Below are 20,053 nucleotides of genomic sequence, written 5' to 3' on the forward strand. Positions count from 1 at the left end.
TTAACACTCATTTATTGACGCTGGAATGAGGTTTATTAGGGAATGTTTAGATGACCACAGACATCAGATTGATGTAATTCAGCAGCAGAAACCGACAGGATTTGCATTGGACACGCCCCCGTCGACGCCGGCCAATAGGAGAAGACTACAGGTCTTACCCGGGAGACCCAAGAAGGATCTCTCGCTCTCTTTGCCCCCAGCTGACCCAGGGCGGACACGGCCAAAACAGCTGGCAGGAGCAAACCACCAACGAATGCATTTCTTTTGTAAACCACCGCATCTTTTGTGTAATTAAATGCTGTTAACTTGTATAAGCTTGCCTTGACTCTTTTCAGTCTCTCCTGCTCTCGGGGTTCAAGAATAACTAACACTATCTCACTACTGTGACCAAAGAGTCTCTCTGCAGGTCCTAAAAGCACTGTGCAAAACAATGCAGTGGCGGAGCCAGGTTATTTTCAGTGGGGTGGCCAGGGTGGAACCAGTGATCATTTTGGGGTGGCATTGAAATCACTATTATATGAACATAAAAATACATCTCACTATAAAATAAGGGGTTATTTAAGGCACCTACATTATTTGGGATTAAGCTAGTGGTGGAATAGATCAAATAATATTCAGTATATCTAACTATTTTTTTCTTATTCCGACAGGCAAAGTATCAACGAAGCTTACATTATACAAATGTAGTGCAATATACAGACTGTTTAGCTTATGGTGATCAGCAGCCCTATGAGCTCATTCTCTCAGTGTATCATCAGGAATACAGAGACACACACACATCATTTAAATAAGAGTTTTTAAATTCAATTATTGGTTAAGAATAAACATCCTAAAGTAAATAACAATAAACAATAGCCCTTAACCCCGGTTGTAATTTTACAACATTACTTTAAGCCAGGGCTTCTCAAACTCCGGACCAAGGTCCGGATCCGGACCGAACTGCAAATCAATCCGGACCGAACCCTGTGTCCCATTATAAAAAAAAAAAAAAAAAAAAAAAAAATTCTGATTTTGATAAATTAATGTACATCATCATGTACGCGCGTCTTGTGTCTGACGCGTTGTGCGAATGAACGTGCATATATATTTACTTGTGTGTGCGAGCGTGACACGCATAGCAGACCGCAAGTTAACCGCAAGTTTACCTTGACTTTCTAATGCTTCCAGGGCTGGACTGGGACAGCAAATCGGCCCTGGCATTTAGACCCAGACCGGCCCAAATCCATAAAACAAACGAATAGTAGCGGTTCCTGACAAGAAGAATAACTCAGTATAATTTTAAAAAACGCTATTATTATCCTTTTTACGTACCAGGGGCAAACAAAACTAATACATACCACAAGTATGTGTAACTATCAATCATTAGAAATTAGACCTTCAAACCCTCTCACAAAGCGAACAGTGACCGAGCACTAATAGGGGGGGTCTGGGGGGGTATGCCCCCCACAGAAGAAAAGTTTTAAAAATAACCCCTTAAATGATGACTTCTAGTGAATTTAGGGGGGGGGGGACCCTATAGTGCCCTGCCTCCCCTTTCTATGACAACACAATAGAGATAGGACCAGATGAGTCTACAGGATGAGTCGACGGCATCTTTTTATATACATTGACGCTTTCATTTAATTTTTCCATCCTTTTTTTAATCGCTGTAATTGTATTGCCTTTTTCATCTGTACACACGACACCTATTGCACGTCTGTCCGTCCTGGGAGAGGGATCCCTCTTCTGTTGCTCTCACAGAGGTTTCTTCCTACTTCCCACTGTTAATTGTGGGGTCTGTTTTGGGGAGTTTTTCCTTGAGCGCTGCAAGGGTCTAAGGACAGAGGATGTCGTACCTGTACACACTGTGAAGCCCTCTGAGACAAATTGTAATTTGTGATATTGGGCTATATAAATAAAATGTGATTGATTGATTGACGCACGCAAGGGGCTATAGTGCAAGTCTTAGGCGGCTGGTTTCTCAGAACCTCACAGAGCACACAGAACTGAAGGACCACAGGTTTAACCAAAAATACTATCCACTGTCTTTATTTTTTTTCCTGAGAATAGGTTTGAAAGAGACAGATTTAAATTTACAAAGAGAGTTGAAGCAACATTTGACAGAAATCCCACATAAATTACAAAAGTACACAACTAGCAAGATATATATACTGTATATATATATACTGTACACACAAAGTAACTTATATACTAGACTGAAATAACTAAAATGAATGCTTGTTGTGGAGAGGGGCACTATGTCCAGCGTCCATTCCTCTGTGTGTGTGTGTGTGTGTGTGTGTGTGTGTGTGTGTGTGTGTGTGTGTGTGTGTGTGTGTGTGTGTGTGTGGTGTGTGTGTGTGTGTGTGTGTGTGTGTGTGTGTGTGTGTGTGTGTGTGTGCATGTGTGAGTGTAGTTGGGGGGCTTTGGGAGAGTCAAAAAGGATGCAGGTGACCTCTTTGGTCCCTGATAGAGGTCCATACAAATAGGCATTGACATAACAATACCACACAGTTAATGGTCAAAACTACATGTGTGCCTACATTCTTTCTTCTATTTCTATATTATTCATTCTATATATTGTCAATCAAAACTACCACAAAAAGCTGACTATAAACATTTTGTTCAGGTCCCAAAAGACCACTGTTGCCCTTATAAACACATAAGTAAATAAACTAAACAAAACAAGCTGCCAGCTGACAGTAATTGTTCATGAATGGTGGTTAACAAAATAATGACATTCTTTCAATGAGACAACGTATCAGAGTCCCATTAAGCTATATTTTAACTTGCCAGGGAAAACCTAAAATAGCCAGCTTACTAGCTTGTAGGCTAACGAATGTTTCTCTAATAATATTTGTCTTATTAGTGCTTCATCAAGGGGATATTAATGGGTTCCAGATCTACAGAGTATCATAACCTTAATAATAATCTTTTCCTAATTTTCTTAGCTTCTGCTTACCGCGAGTTCTCCTCCCTCTCCCCACTCGCGCGGATCTCTCTCCCTCTCATCATCTTCCTCACCACCACCAATATCGGCCACGGGTGCTGAATATGGACCTGCACCTGTACTAAACATGTCGGTTATTTTGACACAAGCGGCAACATCAGCACGAAGGGCCTGCTTTTTTCTTGCCCGCAATTTTTTCTGCTCCCCCTTTTCGCTTGGCCTTCGTCTTCGCCTTCGCCTTCTCCATTTCTAACTCGAACTTTTTTTTTTCTCAAAAAAAAAGGCGATTTGGCTTCAACGGCCGGCTCACCTCCTGGGGGCGTGATTTAATGATGCACACCGAGCGGCCCAAAGGGGGAGGTGATTAAAGATTTGATTGGGCCGGCCCAGTGTCAATTACTAAAAACATTTAAACAGAGGGCCAATCTACCCGTCTTATGGGCCGGGACTTCAGAAAAAAAAAAAAATGACGTGTCGGCCCAAAAGGCACGTCGGCCCACCGGGAAAATGCCCGGTATGCCAGATGGCCAGTCCAGCCCTGAATGCTTCTAATGCCTTTTTTGCCGAGGTTCAAAGCATTGACTACAGACAAACAGTGCCATTTCTCCCACTAGTTCAAGCCACCATACTGTATGTATGTATTGAATGTGTGTGTGTATACAGGGGCGCCGTTTACCGACAGGCAAGGCAGGCAAGTGCTTGGACCAGAAGGGGTCCCCCAAAGAAGGTAGATTAAGAAGGTCCACAGCAACGACAACATGAAACACCCTTTAATGTACTGCAATGACATGTCGGGCCCCATGCATAGAGCGCCAAGAAACTGCTTCTTAATTTCAGTTTCGTTTCTCCGCTCGGGGGGGGGGGGGGGACTTTACTGGCATTGATCCGGACCAGTGACCTTGTATAAAGTTCACAACTGGACCTTTAATAAAAAAGTTTGAGTACCCCTGCTTTAAGCTATCCAAAAAAGTCAGTAAATGTTTTTGTTTTTTTAAAAGACTACATTTACATAGTCAAAAGGTCCTTTTGTTCAGCCTCACAATGCTATTGGGTAGTAAATGTGTTTATAGGTCCTGCCCTCTGGCCATACATATAAAGCCCCTTACACACCAGGCAGTCACCAGAGAACTCGCCGACATCCAACACCGACAGATCCATCGACGAGTTCTCCTGCGTCTAGGCCGTGTGTCGCACTGAAATACACCGCTTTACTTCAGCCGAGCACGTACGAACTGCGCATGCGTGAGTGGCAATAAGTGCCCTTACCAGCAGGCGGTGGTAGTGTGTATTCGTCATTCAAAATAGGCAACAACCGGAAGAAAGAGAAGAAGAACAGACTGTGATATAAACAAACAGCAAATAGCGGGTGTGTTCCATTTTCAGTCTTGTCCATTGAAAACATGTATCGTGCGGCACTGGGGATATCAGCCATTGGAGTGTTGCTTGTGCAACACATTATCAAGAAACAGTATCTCAAGAGGCAGAAGCGACGAATTACGAGAAACCGCACTAAATGGGTGAAATCGTGGATACTGCAGCGAGAGGCTCATGGGGCTTTCCCGAACCTGTGTCGAGAGCTGGAGTTACATGAAAAGCCAGATTTCCGAAATTTTGCTCGGCTTTTTCCTGTTCAGTTCCACATGGTGGAGGAACTCCTCACTCCAATCATCCAGGGGGAAAACACGAACTACCGGGATTGCATCTCCGTGGGGACACGTTTGATGGTTACGCTGCGATTTTTGGCAACAGGTATGCAAGCTAAAGATGTTGCTATATTTGAAATTGCAGCCAGCACTTTGTATATTATTGTATATTGTGCTTTAGTAGTAATACCGCAGTGTAATGTAGATGTACTAGTGTAAGTACAAAGCCAAAGTACCAAAGTACTGCTTGGTTGCTTGAGAAATTACCAAGGGATCAATAAAGCGTTATCATCTTCCTATAATAATGCATGTTAAAATATTTCATTATTATATGTTGTATCATTTGTCTGAATCTTCATAGTACTTAAAGTAATCAACTATCTTGTAAACTATAACCTGTAGTTTTGTAGCTAATGAGTGTTTTGTTCAGCTGCTTGTGTAGATAACTCAGTTATGTGTTTGTTAATATTTGCAGGGGAAAGCTTCAGGAGCCTTTCCTACCAGTTCAGAGTGGGAGTGTCAACCATCCGGCAATTCGTTCCAGAGACCTGTACAGCCATCTACGAGGTTTTAAAAGAGAAATACCTGAAGGTATGTGTGGATACTTACTAGTTTTACTGTGCAAACGGTATGTAATACAGTGAGGTCTGTAGGCATTTGAACAGCAAATGTTTGGTTTGCCATATGAAACATGGCTCTTAAAAAATATATGTTTTGTTTTTCAGTGCCCAGACACAGTGGAAGAGTGGCAGCAAGTAGCTGATGGATTCCAGGCTCAGTGGAACTTCCCAAACTGCCTAGGTTCCCTGGATGGGAAACACATCAACATCCGCCCCCCTCCAAGAACTGGATCAACCTACTACAACTACAAACATACATTTTCCATTGTGCTAATGGAATCATCAGTTTGATGATGAAGAAACCATCACGTCTGAAAGGCTACATGTGAATAGAGGGGCAGAAAACCGTCTTGGATATTTACATTTCAATCTTGAAGTACTTGACTCTTAGTCCTGCAACTTCATACTTATGCTCCACAACAGTTTGATGATGAAGAAACCATCACGTCTGAAAGGCTATATGTGAATAGAGGGGCAGAAAACCGTCTTGGATATTTACATTTCAATCTTGAACAAAGAACAGCGGTAGACAGTATGTGATGTACTTAGACACTGTACTTAAGGACAATGTTGAAGTACTTGAGACTAATCCTGCAACTTTAAGGCCCTGCTCCACTCCCATTCAGTGTACTTTATACTGCTCACTTAACTTTGAAGATTCTGAACACTACAAAATGTAATCAAGACATATTTTATCATGTATTATTATAGGTTAAGATAAAATGTTATTGATCCCATGGTGAATTTCCTAAGCTACCCAGCAGTATATGATGTAATTTAAATCAGCTCCTCCACTTCAGCTCTCTGAAGCAGAAATAAATCATTCTATGTTGTGTAATGGCTGTAGTATGAAGGAACGAAATAAAGTTTTGCAGTTTAGGTAGAAAGTGGTTTATTATCCAACAATATAATACAAAAAGTAAACTATCTACAAAAATACAATACAATAAAAAAGCTAGGCAATACAGAAAAGAAAATGTTATTGCCACAACTGTCTGTACAAAGAATTAGACATTTTAAAATGAACTTTACAAAAAAAAACTGTGTTTAGACAACACAGTTAAATGTCTAGAGATTTCTGTATGTAGTCGAGGTTTGAGTTCCCTCTAAGTGCTGGAAGAAGACATTTTCCACGGTATTCAGGAAGGGTCGAATCTCATGAGGTGCCAACATCCGCAGTCTGTGCTCAAACACTTGGGCATGGGCCATGAATACGTCATTCACTCTACTCGGGGCCAAGTGTGCCAGAGTGTTGGTGATACCATGCAGCAATGTTTGTGATTGGTCGGTGATGGACTCATCCCGCAAATCCTGCAGCATCCTGCGCTTCGCCGGAGTCATTCTACTGCTGGGTGTGCTTGGCCTCTCTCCGAGCGGTGACGGTGAGGGTGCCGGCGCCGGTGTGTTGAAGATGGTGGATTCTGCCAGGGGAGTGCAGGGCTCAGCATCAGTGTGGCAGGACTCCTCAGTGGTGCTGGACATGCATGTTTCACTGCTGGTGCCACCGAGGGGTGATTCTGCAGCCTCCGGACCTTCCTTAAAAAATGTTAAATAAATTCACAGTTAGTTGGATTTAATACCATGGATTCTTAAAACTGTTTACTAAGCATTCATAACAACACAATACCCTGAAATGTGTGTGCCATTAGTTCGGGTTGTGGTCAAGTGTGAGAGGCACATTGTAGAAACATTGTGATGGCTCTATTCAGATGCTAAAACGTACTTCTAGAAGATTCAGAACACTACAAAATATAATCAAGACATATTTTATCATGTATTATTATTATTATAGGTTAAGATAAAAGCATTATTGATCCCATGGTGAATTTCATAAGCTACCCAGCAGTATATAATGTAATTTAAATTAGCTCCTCCTTTACCAGCTGCAACATTAAGGTGATGATCACATCAATAATTATAATACAATAATATATATATTATTCTGTTATTGTTATATTTACCACTGTAACCACCACATGAATGCAAATAATGTTTTTGTAATTGAAAGAAGCAAGAAACACGTATTTGTACTCAACAAATAAAATACAAGTAGCAACAGCTACCAACAAGATAACAACAAAACACAAGGTTGAAATAACAAATTACATTTCACGTACGCTGGCAAAGAATAAAAAACCAACAGTTTCTGCTCAAGAGCTCAATTGATGAAAAAAGATAATCTTACCTGAGAAACCAAGTTGCGATTCTATCTCTCGCCAGAGTCCCGTTTTAACGATTCGATTTGAGTATTTAGCCTCTGTAATATCATACAGAGCTGGCCTCTCCTGAATGAAATTGACGAACAGGTCTTCGATTGCTTCATTCCAGATCGCCATGATGATCAATACACCGATGAGATGAAAATGAATAGCCATCTGTGTGTGTGTGCCTTCTTCAATCATTTGTTTACGTCCCTCACTTCCGTTTCGCTTCTCATTCGCTAGCTGAACAGCCAATCAGAGTGCTTTCTTGGCCCGATAGCTTGTGGTCGACAGCCGGCCGATTCAACATGTTGAATCGGCCGGGTGTCGATCGTGAAAGGCCAAATAAGGTGTGTCACGGCCGAGGGTTCGGGACACACCAAATTGACAAGGAACCCGTTTTCGCCCAACAACGCCCAACACGGCAATACGGCCGATATTTGCAATTTGTCATCATTTGTCATTGTTTGTTTCTTTTTGTGTGCTATGTTGCTATGCGGACGCAGAGCCGTAGCCATATAGCAGCAGATCCAGAGATCCAGCAGACTCGTCCTCATGCACGAGTCAACAGCAGACTCAGATTTGCCAAATCGCAAAATAACCCTTTTTTTTGTGATCAACATTTTTTATTAAAGCAAAATACACTGTGTAGCGGAGGTTAATATAACGTCAGTTTAATATGCTCGTGAAATGCAACAACTTTTCGGTTTCACCGATAGGATTTCTACGGTCTTGGTGATGCTGACTCATATGACTCAAATGACTCGTATGATCCGGATCTCTTCAATGACTGACTCAGAAGACCCTGAGTCCGTAAAAGGATCCGGATTTGCCATCTCTAGAAGACATATACAATCACGCAGCTCCCGCCTTCACTCGTCTGAATCGAGCGAGGATGAGCGCAGTGATCCCTCCCACTGGAACCCCAAGGCATTACCAACAGATTAACGCACAATCAACCCATACAGCAGGATACATCTATCTCTCAGAATTGACTATTCTTGTCTGTCACAATGGCACACACGTAAGTGGTAAGTACTAGCATCCCTGCTCACATGGGGTGTTTCTCAATCGCGAGTACGCTTGCTTGGTAGCACATGTCTGCCGAGCATCTTGCTTCAGAAGCGAGTCAAGAATACTTCCTGACATTTGGAAAACAATGAGTGGAACAGGCGAGCAAGTGTGCAGGTGTGCGTCATATGAGAGGCCCCGCCTTACATCTTCCGCCACAGATTTGGGGAAATTGGTCCGTGCGCAAAGCATTGTGGGGATTTTAAGACCGCGAAGTCTACTCATGTGCAGCCTCGATATTTCTCCAAACGGAGTACGCCGGGCTCGGTAGATTTCCAAGTATGCTGGAGATTGGAACAGTACTTCGGCGGCACTCGATGACGTAGTATGCTTGAAATAGTGGCTCTGAAGCAGCTTTACTCGCGATTGAGAAACACCCATGCTCTCACTCTCTGCTAGAAAGTGCCGTTTGGAGGCGGAGGCGGGACCAAACCATTACATGTAAATAGACGGGGGTGTACAGAGGCTTTGGATAATTAACTTTTGGAAGAAAATAAGTTAAATGAATTGTAAGTTTAGTGAGTACATTATCAATATAACGTTATATTAATGTTAATTATTGATGAATGATGAAAGGTTACTTAAACATTTTTTTCTTAATGTTCTAAAATAGTTTGGGCCCCCGTGGTGAGGGTGTTTGGGGTGGCCAATAGGGTGGCCAGTTTTGGGGCTGTGTTCAATTCTAAGGTACAAAGAAGAGAAAGTCCAAAATCATGAATGTTTGTGGTTTAATGTTCCCTTTAACAGCAGGAGGTAGCCAATCTGTGGATGGTTTTTTGAGGTGCTTTGTTGGAAGGGAAAGTATACCAATGTATTATTGTAAAGTCAAACAGAGCCTAACGGCCAGTCCACACAGCAGCGTTAAAAAAATCTTGGAACGCTTCTGCCCATTCACTTTGAATGGGGTGACGTCACTTTGCCTCACTTTTCGCCGAACTGCATTGTGGGCAGCAGAGCGGAGATTTTCAGGATTTTCAGGATTCAAAGTTGAGCAATGTTCAACTTTTGAAGCTGAGGTGGAAGTGTCAGCCAATCAAATCCTGTGTATGCAAATCTGACAGTTCAAGCGCTAGCCAATCAAACCGCGTGTATGCTGGGAGAGACATACCGCAGGTCATTTCCTCATATTCCAAAAAATGGAGGAGAAATTAGCGGTAGGGAATCACCCGGTGCTTTATGACCAGTCCCTATTTACCTACCGGGATATAAACCGGAGGAGCCAGGCATGGAGGGAGGTGGCAGAGACAGTGGTAGGTTTTCGCCTGTTTGGGGAGTTTCTATCCAGTTTACTTCGGGCTTTTTTGCTTCGTATGTCAGGGGCGGGAGATTCATGTGATTGGTTGTTGGTGCCTTGCTCGCAAAAAATCCCCAAGCTTCAAATACGCCCACCTCCAAGATTTTTTTAACGCTGCTGTGTGGACGGGCCGTAAGGCTCTAATAAATGTAAAATAAATACAGATTACAAGTAATCGAAAAATAATATATATAAATATATATCAATAACAAAATAGCTTAATTTGAATAAGAAATTAAATCATTAGCGTTACAAATATGTTCATTTAGAAAAGAAAAAACAAAATAACACTTAAAAATGTTGCAGTCTTATTCTCAGGACATGTCGGTACTGTATATAAGTTAATTAAAGTATTCATATAGTTTAATAAGCAGTGCAGGATGGTGTTTAGTTTTGTTCTGGGAGACTAGACACACACACACACACACACACACACACACACACACACACACACACACACACACACACACACACACACACACACACACACACACACACACACACACACACACACACACACACATTCACAATGCACATTCACAATGCACACACGTACAAATACACATACGCACGCACACCCACACGCATAGACGCGTGCAAACGGGCACACATACACACTGGTCTCCCCCCCTCCTTCTCCATTCATAGACTCACTCTCTGTGTTATTTATCTCTTACAGAATGTAATATGATTAATGCTATAAAGGTAACATCATGGAATGTAAATGGAATTCAGAACATTGTCAAGAGATACAAAATCCTGTCACATCTAAAGGGCCTTGACAGTGATATAGCCATGTTACAGGAGACCCACTTGAACTTAGAAGAATCAAACAAATTAAAGCAAAGATGGGTTGGCCAAGTGTTCTCCTCCCCAGGCTCTAGAGGCATGAGAGGTGTCAGTATACTGATATCTAAGAAAATATCTTTTGAACTGACTGATTTGGTTAGTGATTAGGAAAGTCGATATCTGGTTTTGCGAGGCAAATTGCAGAATGAAAAATGCACATTAGTGAATATTTATGCCCCAAACTCTGCACAAGCTTCCTTTATGTGCCCTCTCATCACCATTTTGTCCCAGTACACTGACAGATCTTGATGGGAGGAGATTTTAATCTAGTAAAAGATGCTTCACTAGACCGCTCAGGCCATCCTCTTCCAATGGACAGATCACTATCAAGTGCCTTCAATGAGCTGTTAGAATCACTGGCAATGGCTGATGTGTGGCGGACACTGTACCCTCTCTCTCTCGTGAATATACATTTTATTCTAAGATGCATAAATACTACTCAAGAATTGACTACCTCTTATTATCCCACTCTGTTATTAAAAATGTAATGGATGCGGACATACATAGTATTGTCCTATCAGATCACGCCCCTCAGTCTATCACTTTTTTCCTAGTTGCTAGTGAGAACAGACCTAAACAATGGAGACTTAACAACTCCGTTAAAAGATGACACATTCATCTCACTTATTGAAAATAAAATAAAATAATATATATCAATAAATGTAAACTCTGTGTCTTCCATTCAAACTGTATGGGAAGCCTTTAAGGCCACCTGCAGAGGGTGGATAATCAGCCATGCATCAGCTAAGCACAGAAAAGCTATTAAAAAGAAAAATAATTTACAATCAGAACTTAAAACTATTGAGAAACAGCATATGCGTGATCCTAAAAACCCACTACTTCAGAAAACATTACTCACAGTTAGAGCTGACCTGCAGGCTATATTACATGAAGAGACCGCTTTCTCCCTCTACAGACTCCGTAAAAAACACTTTGAATGTGGTGATGAAGCAGGAAAGATGCTCGCTCTTCAGCTTAAACAGTTGGAGGGTAAATGATCAATTCCAGCTATAAGAGACTCTGGAGGTAATATTATAAATGATCCCAAGCTAATAAACCGCGAATTCCAAACATTTTACTCCAATTTATATCAAACTGAGTGCACAGCACAAGACCATAGCCTGGATACATTTTTTAAGAATGTTACACTTCCTGTACTAAATCCTACTCAGAAACACAAGTTGGAATCTTCTGTCACGCCAAACGAAATAGCGTCTGCCATAAAATCTCTTACGGGTAAGACCCCTGGGTGCGATGGCTTTAGTATTGAATTTTATAAATGCTTTCTGGAAGTGTTGTCGCCATTGTTGGTTATGTTGTATAACGACATGATAGAAAAACAATCAATGCCCCTAACAATGCGTACCGCCACATTATGTCTACTTCCGAAACCTGGGAAAGATCATCAATACATGAGCAACTACCGACCCCTAAGTCTTCTTAACAATGATTACAAAGTGTTTGCAAAAATCCTAGCCCTTCGCCTGGAGGAAGTTAACCCATCCCTAGTGAATCTAGACCAGGTAGGATTTGTAGCTGGACGCCAGTCAGCTAATAACATGAGAAGGCTGCTCCAGGTTATTTTTAGCGCCAACACCCTCCATCTCCCAGCAATGGCAATATCACTGGATGCAGAGAAAGCCTTTGACAAAATAGAATGGCCATATTTATTTAATGTTCTATCAACATTTGGATTTGGCCCTGTCTGTATTACCCCTTTCACACCAACGCAACTCCGGTTCAAGCTCCGTGCTAGAGCTTTTCAGGTTCGGAACCGGTACTTCGGTTTAGCTCCGGCTCTTTTCACACCGCTCAGACCGACTGGTGCTGCCGCTGCTGCGTCATGACGTCACAGTTTACGTCGCTGATTTTCTCCCCAACGGAGCTCACCTCACAACAACAACGGGCCGGGGACTGCGTTGCTTTTAATCATACGAAGCCAGATTAAATTAAATAACGACTTCTCCAACCTTATACTTTTCTCCAGAGTGCCGTGGTTCATTGTTTATTAATGTGTTTCAGCGGCATTTACCGACCGCTGCAGTGCTGGCCGGCTGCTCTTCCACGAGTGTATTCTCCCGTTAGCTCCGGGTTAGCTCACACGGCTCTAAAGTATTCACTGTCTGACTGTCACACAAGCAGCTGTTACATATCCCCAGTTCCCCTTAAGTGAATGTGTGTCAGTCTGAATTGACGCTGTTTGGTGTCAGTCTGAATTGACGCTGTTTGGCATCACAACGCTGTTATGAAAGTTTCTCTGGTATAACATGGGTGATGTTAGCATAGCAACCGAAGCTAAACTGACTACTTGCTAAGCCGTTTTATACAGGCACTTTTTACCGGCGTATTTTTCATTATGATTCTACTTGTGATCAGTGGCGTTTTTATATGTACAAAAGTGGTGGGGCACAAAAAACTTAGATGTCTATATATAAGCTTCTGCAGTGACGTGCAGTGAGGTTCATGGCTGGTGAGGCACTGGCACTGACTCTTCAGGTTTACAAATATTATATTTTGACCTAAACCAAAATATAATATTATTTTCAAAAGCTTTTTTTGTCTGATGCTTCGATTAATTTTAAACAGACAGTTCAACAAAAGGATACCCAAAAAATGTCATTTTATCATTTAAATATTGAATTGTTCTCTCTTAGTAAGATCCCATTTTCAATAAAATGGCGGTCTTACCTTGACTTGAAGATGAAGTCCATTTGCCTATCCTTCTGGACAAACATTTCTATTACTTTTTTGTAAAAGTCCTCCTTATGTTCTTGTAGTTTCAAAAGTCTATCATAAATCTAATCCATAGATTTATGATAAAAAAATTATATAAGTAGGGTAGACATGTGGATGTTATCCGGCTAATCAAAACGTGCATTTATCTAACAGGTACGTTTCCCACAGATCTTATTTCGAGCTATTTTCTAAAATCCTCTGGAGAAATCTCATTGCTTTTTTGTGCTTACTTCCTGGTTTTAGGACGCGCCACTGCACCTCTCTCTCGTCTCCTCTTCACACAGCACACTTTTCGCGGCACACGTACTTACAGCCAATCAGCTCTGAATGATTTGAGATGACGTATGGTGGGGATGGTAGCTCCATGCCCCTCTGGTCATTATTTTTTTGCCACACACATTTCATTACAAAATACTCTGAGCATGCGCAGTGAAGTTTTTACAGTCACCGTTGACTTCACAGCGAGAGGAAGGGGCATAATCAGGTTTTGTCCCACATGGCTCTAAACAGCTCAATAGGCACACACTGTGACTGTAGACACACTAATTAGAAGAACACAGACTAAAACAGCAATGTACAGACGAATCAGATGATTAAACATGATCTTAAAATATATTTTATATATTTTTTTATTTATTTTTTTTGCATTTTTGTAATCATTATTTGTAATACTTTCTGCTGACACTAGGTGGGGCTGTGCCCCACCTGCCCCTAATGACCAGTCGCCACTGCTTGTGATAGTCGGACATGACAACCTGTGCAGCCCATGTATTGATTCCATCCGATAGCTGCTATAATAACAAACAAAACGTCTGCCTGCTCTCCACAATGATCAATAACAGCGAACGGATGGTCAAAGTAAGGTACAAATAAACAGAATCACACGAAGCCTGGTTAGTGTTGCCTGACTTTATAAAGCGTGTTTTTTTTTTACAAGTGTGTGGTTGCGTTCTAGTCACTTTGCTCAGCACTACTGCTGGTTACAACTTTTATTTGCCGTACTCGCCTTAACTGTTATCTCAGGTTAATCTCGCCCCCCTCCGACGTAAGCGGTTCTTGCTTCTACACGGACAACTTTTTGGTGCTCGAAACGAACCGGATTCCGGAGCTTAGAGGCTGCTCCGCTGCGGTGTGAACAGGAAAACCCGGTGCTTTTCAAGCACCAGCACCGAACCGGCCCCGAAACACCGTTGGTGTGAATGGGGTATTAGAGATGGTTTAAAGCTCTTAACAATAAGCCACTCTCCTCAGTCAGAAGCAACAACATGCTTTCTGATCCTTTCCCCCTGCATCGGGGAACACGGCAGGGATGTCCAATATCCCTCATTTTAGCTCTTGAGCCCTTGGCTTGTGCCATCCGGGAAAATCCAGGAATTATGGGTATCCCAAAGTGCGGACATCAGTTCAAAATAAACTTATACGCTGATGATATCCTTTTAACATTAGTTGACCCTAAACTCTAAGGTGCTAGAGGTTATTAGAGAATTTAGCTTATTTTCAGGATATAAAATTAATTGGAGTAAAAGTGAAGCCATGCCACTAAACTGTCAGACTCTGCTCCTTTTGTTTGGAAAGCTGATGGATTGAGATACTTGGGCATAAACATCAGATCACCAATTAACAAGATTTTCGAAATGAATGGTCCAGGCTTACTTAGAACTATTACAGATGACTTGAGAAGATGGACTTCTTTACCCCTATCGCTGTGGGGAAGGGTGGATGTGTGAAAAATGAATGTCCTACTATTGACAGATATAATATCCTCAATTCCCCTTCAAATCCCACAATATTGGTTTAAAGAAATGAATACTATATTCTCTCAATTCATATGGAAGGATAAAAAACCACGAATCAACCATAAAAAGTTGTCTATGCCGAGGAGAACAGGTGGACTGGGGGTACCCAATTTATACTTATATTATCTCTCATATAATGCCAGATTCCCTATAGTATGGGGTTATGGAGCGACACCGAAAAAAGCTAACTGGGACTGAAGGACAAATAATTAAAGAAAACAATAAATCAATATCATTCATTATGGTACTCCCCCAAATCCAATCTGAATAATCCATTAATTCAATTTTCTATCAGTGTGGTTACATCTGTACAAAGGAGGCTAGGCATCACTGGTATTTCCCTTCCTTCATGCCCATTATGGAAAAACCCAATATTCACAGCGGGCGGTAACCCATTGAATAATATACATATGCAAGCACATGACATACAACACATTGGGCAAATAGTAAAAAACAATATCATAACTCCGTTCACAGTGTTGATGGAAGATTTTAATCTGAATAAATCCCTCTTCCTCTCCTATATGCAATTACAATCAAATATTAAAAACTTAACATCAAAAGGTATAAAGATAGGTTGTCAGGAACACCTTGATATGAACCTAAAAAGACTTGCAAACAAGAAAGGAATGATTTCAGGTATATATAAACTTCTCCTCACCTCAACCGCCAATACTAATCTGCAGTCACAGAAAAGATGGGAGCAGGATTTAGGCATCACCCTTACCCCAGTTGAGTGGGACAGAATCTAGTCGAACTCAACATCAATCTCCAAGTGTGTCCGGTTTAGAGTAATACAGTTAAAAATCCTTCACAGAGCATACATCACACCCTGTAGACTCAAAAAGATGGATCAAACACTCTCGGGCCTACTGTATGCTGGCATGGTTGTATGGGCTCAGAACAGTCTCATAATACACACATGCACACAGAAGAATTCACACTTGTATTTCATGATCCGCAAAAGGATTCACACTTGTATTTCCGGATCCACACTTGTGTTTTTCAATGCACACACAAATGTGTTCCGTTTCATATACATGTAAATAAAATCCAAATACAGAAAAAAGTTTTACATATGTATTTTTGATCCTCACATATTTGTTTACCGTTTAAATCCCCTGCACCTGCAAACACAAACCGCTTTCTGTGCATGGATCGCTGTGCATTCGTGTGTGGGTTTTTTGAGACTCCCCTGACGGTGACCCGATTCGTACTTGTAATTTTTTCTATCTATAGCCAATCAGATGTCTCCTCAATTCTAAGCCAATCACATGAGCGCGTCCCCACGAGGATATGATTTACTGCGTTCATGACACTTCATATACGCATTTTGCGCTGTCCGGAGCAGGGTTTCCGCGGACAGAATTTATTTTACCGGACAAATTTGAAACTTACCGGTCATGTTTCAATAATAATAATAATAAGAAGAAGAATTGTGTAGCAGAGTTTCCGTTAGCAGGTAATTACCGGACTATGACCGGATATGGCTAATAACACGGGAGTAACGGATCCCCTCTTTTCCTCTCTCCCTCCCTCTCTCCTGACAGCCCGTCAGTTTCTCATGCAGCTCGCTAAAACTTCACTCGCGTTTATGTCCATATCGATCAGATCCAGCTCTGCTGTTCGGCCTTTATAGAGAGCACCGATCAAACTATTAAGAGTGAATATCGGCCGATAATGACCGGCGGGGCTCCCCCCGTTGACAGTTCACTGTCTAGCACTGGCTTCGTAGTGCACTGATCGATTAGGCTAAGCTAACCTGTAGCTGCTCCCTCCACACTCACAACAACTTCATACAGACATAAATAAAGCAGCTGTATTCGCCATACAGGAAACACACATTTAAAACGGTTTTGCCTGCCGTTTTTGTGTACACAAGCATTCATTAATGGTTCGGAAAGTGGCACTGTACCTTAATAATATAAAGGCTTGTATTTGCGAGCATTTCCTGTTCGGAAAGTGGCAATGTACTGAGAGTGGAAGTGTCCTGAGATTAGCGCCTGCAGGCAGGCTCCATGGACCTGTCAGCTCCGGACAGCGCAAAATGCGTACATGAAGCGCTACGTCATGAACGCAAGAAATCTACCCTCGTGGGGGCGCGCTCATGTGATTGGCTTAGAATTGAGGAGACATCTGATTGGCTATAGATAGAAACAATTACAAGTACGAATTGGGTCACCGTCAGAGGAGTCTAAAAAAACCCACACACGAATGCACAGCGATCCATGCACAGAAAGCGGTTTGTATTTGCAGGTGCAGCGGTTTTAAACGGAAAACAAATATGTGAGGATCAAAAATACATATGTAAAACTTTTTTCTGTATTTGGATTTTATTTACATGTATATGAAATGGAACACATTTGTGTGTGCATTGAAAAACACAAGTGTGGATCCGGAAATACAAGTGTGAATCCTTCTGTGTGCATGTGTGTATTATGAGACTGTTCTGAGCCCATATGGTTGTGCGGAAGTGGGTACCCTTTTACATTGTCTTTGGTCTTGTCCGGCTGTAAAATCTCTATGGGACATAGTTGGAGATACTCTCGCTGAGATTCTGAACATAGAGATACTCTTAACTCCAGCTACATGCTTGCTGGGATCCCCGCTCAATGGCATAACATCAACATTTGCAAGTACATTTATAGCCCTAGCATGCCTTTCAACTAAACGCCTCGTTCTTATGAACTGGAAAGTCAGAAAGCCCAACTGCTTCAATTTAAATAGATGGCTGGAGGACTTCCTAAACATCTTAAGTATGGAAGAAGCTACTTTCTCCCTGTTATATTTGGTTAAGCCAGACAACAGGCTTTGGGATAAGATCAGGGCTTTCCTGGACTCAAACCATCTCGGCTGCCAACAATAAATATAATAATATTAATTAATAATATTAATAAATAAATATAAATAAAGAGAAATAAGCTATGAAGAAACAGAAAAATAACGGTAATAATAATGAAAGAAGTGAAATCAAATGGGAAATGGATGAATGGGTGAATTAATCATAAAAGGAAGAGATGTGTGTGTGTACTGTATATGTACATATGTGTGCATATATATATATATATATAAATATATATGTATTTATTTATTTATTTGACTATTTATCTATTTACCTATTAAACAATGAAGTATACCTATATTATGAAGCAAATCATGTATAAATACAACGCCATATGCATACATCAAATGTAACTGGCACAGTAATCCCCCTACCCCCCACCCTTCATGTTATGTCCTGTCCTACTTGTGATGTGTGTGAGCCATGTCCTTGTGTTTTTGTCTTTTGAAAATGTTTAATAAAATATAAATGTTAAAAAAAACAAATATTTAAATACAAATTACCCATTAATAGGGATAGAAATCGAGTGTGTAATGATCGCAGGCGGTCCTGCCTCCTCAGGCAAGCCGGGTGTAATCACCCTAATCCAGTGGTTCTCAAACTTTTTCTGTCAGGCCCCACCTTTGGAGAAAAAAAAGTCGGGCCCCCGAAACACAAATAGTCACGTAATGGGCCAAGTTAACATGTATTAAAATACATCAATATGAACGTGAGCATTCCTTTCAAAAAAATCACCTTGCTAGAACAGTGATGATAAAACAATGCTCCATAATTCTGTGTGGTCAAAAAAACAAAAACATAATACAAGGGATTGTGCAATCCCTTTGCTAGAACAATAAGTTATAATACTTTGCCACTTTGCAATCTCATTTAGGGTTTCCCATTAATGTACCGGGCGCGACAGTGGAATTTTCTACTGCAACACTCCCCACGCAAATACACAGTGTACCTGTGACTGTTACAATGAAGGCTCGATAATCAGCTCACGGCATATAGGTGTAAGCAGGGGTAAAGTGCTATTTTTATAGGTGATGTGTGGACCTCACATAGGAGGGTCCGGGGGTATGCTCCCCTGGGAAGATTTTTTTTTAAATATTGAAGTTAAATGCATCACTCTGGTGCACTTTGAGAGCAACTAGAGAATGCAATTCCTGAAGAAATTGCTAGTGGGAATGCTTTATGCTGAAATGTAATGTGTAAGAAGTAAGTGAAGAATTTAGATTGAAATGATACATGAACACTGGGGGCTTGACTGTGTGATGTGAACTAACTTGATGGTGAATGATCTGTCGCCATGCCAACGGCATTTGAAGAAATCTCAAAACTGTCTCGTAGATGTCTTCACGGCTGGACTGTTAGCACACACGTGAAGTTTGAGCACTTTTTGAACATTTTCATAGGTTATAGCAGATTCCAGATTTGGCGTAGAGCTGTTGAGGCATGGACCGGTGATATACAAGTGAAGATTGGGGGACGATCGGACCGTGTCCATTGGACTTACAGCGACATCGTGTTTCATGGCGAGCATTGTGTTGCCATGGCAACGGCATTTGAAGAAATCTTAAAACTGTCTCGTAGATATCTTCACGGCTGGACTGTTAGCACACATGTGAATTTTGAGCACTTTTTGAACAGAGAGAGAGAGAGAGAGAGAGAGAGAGAGAGAGAGAGAGAGAGAGAGAGAGAGAGAGAGAGAGAGAGAGAGAGAGAGAGAGAGAGAGAGAGAGAGAGAGATGAACAGTTAGAACTGACTGCTGTCAGTTGGAGTGATGATATCATCCGTTCCATAACACAGGTGTTGATAGTTGAGCTAACGAGCTATGAAGAGATCAAAGGCTTCATTGTTCTGAATGAGAGATGAACCTCTTACATGTGAACGTTTTGTGGAAGAACGATAACAGATATCTGTGAAATTTCAAAACGTGAAGCATGTCAAGGAAGTTGAGTATCTGAAGTGTAATTTTTGTGTACTTTCGGGTTAATAATGTGGCCTTTTTGGCAGTTTAAGAAAGGTGTGCGGCTGCTGCTGTGAGGAAATATCTGCCTGAAATTACAATGGGCTTTAATGGAGA

At 41.4% G+C, this 20,053-nt stretch overlaps 1 protein-coding gene across 1 annotated transcript; it reads left to right on the forward strand.

Moving 5' to 3' along the window:
• Nucleotides 1-4,218: 4,218 nt before the first annotated feature.
• On the forward strand, nucleotides 4,219-6,040 carry LOC117485789. Its single transcript, XM_034134490.1, has 3 exons — nucleotides 4,219-4,678; nucleotides 5,048-5,163; nucleotides 5,298-6,040. Exons 1-3 carry the CDS (start codon nucleotides 4,330-4,332, stop codon nucleotides 5,481-5,483), a joined length of 651 nt encoding a protein of 216 aa, XP_033990381.1. The 5' UTR covers nucleotides 4,219-4,329; the 3' UTR covers nucleotides 5,484-6,040.
• Nucleotides 6,041-20,053: the final 14,013 nt, after the last annotated feature.

Source organism: Trematomus bernacchii, unplaced genomic scaffold (assembly GCF_902827165.1).
Source record: "Trematomus bernacchii unplaced genomic scaffold, fTreBer1.1, whole genome shotgun sequence".
NCBI lineage: Eukaryota > Metazoa > Chordata > Actinopteri > Perciformes > Nototheniidae > Trematomus > Trematomus bernacchii.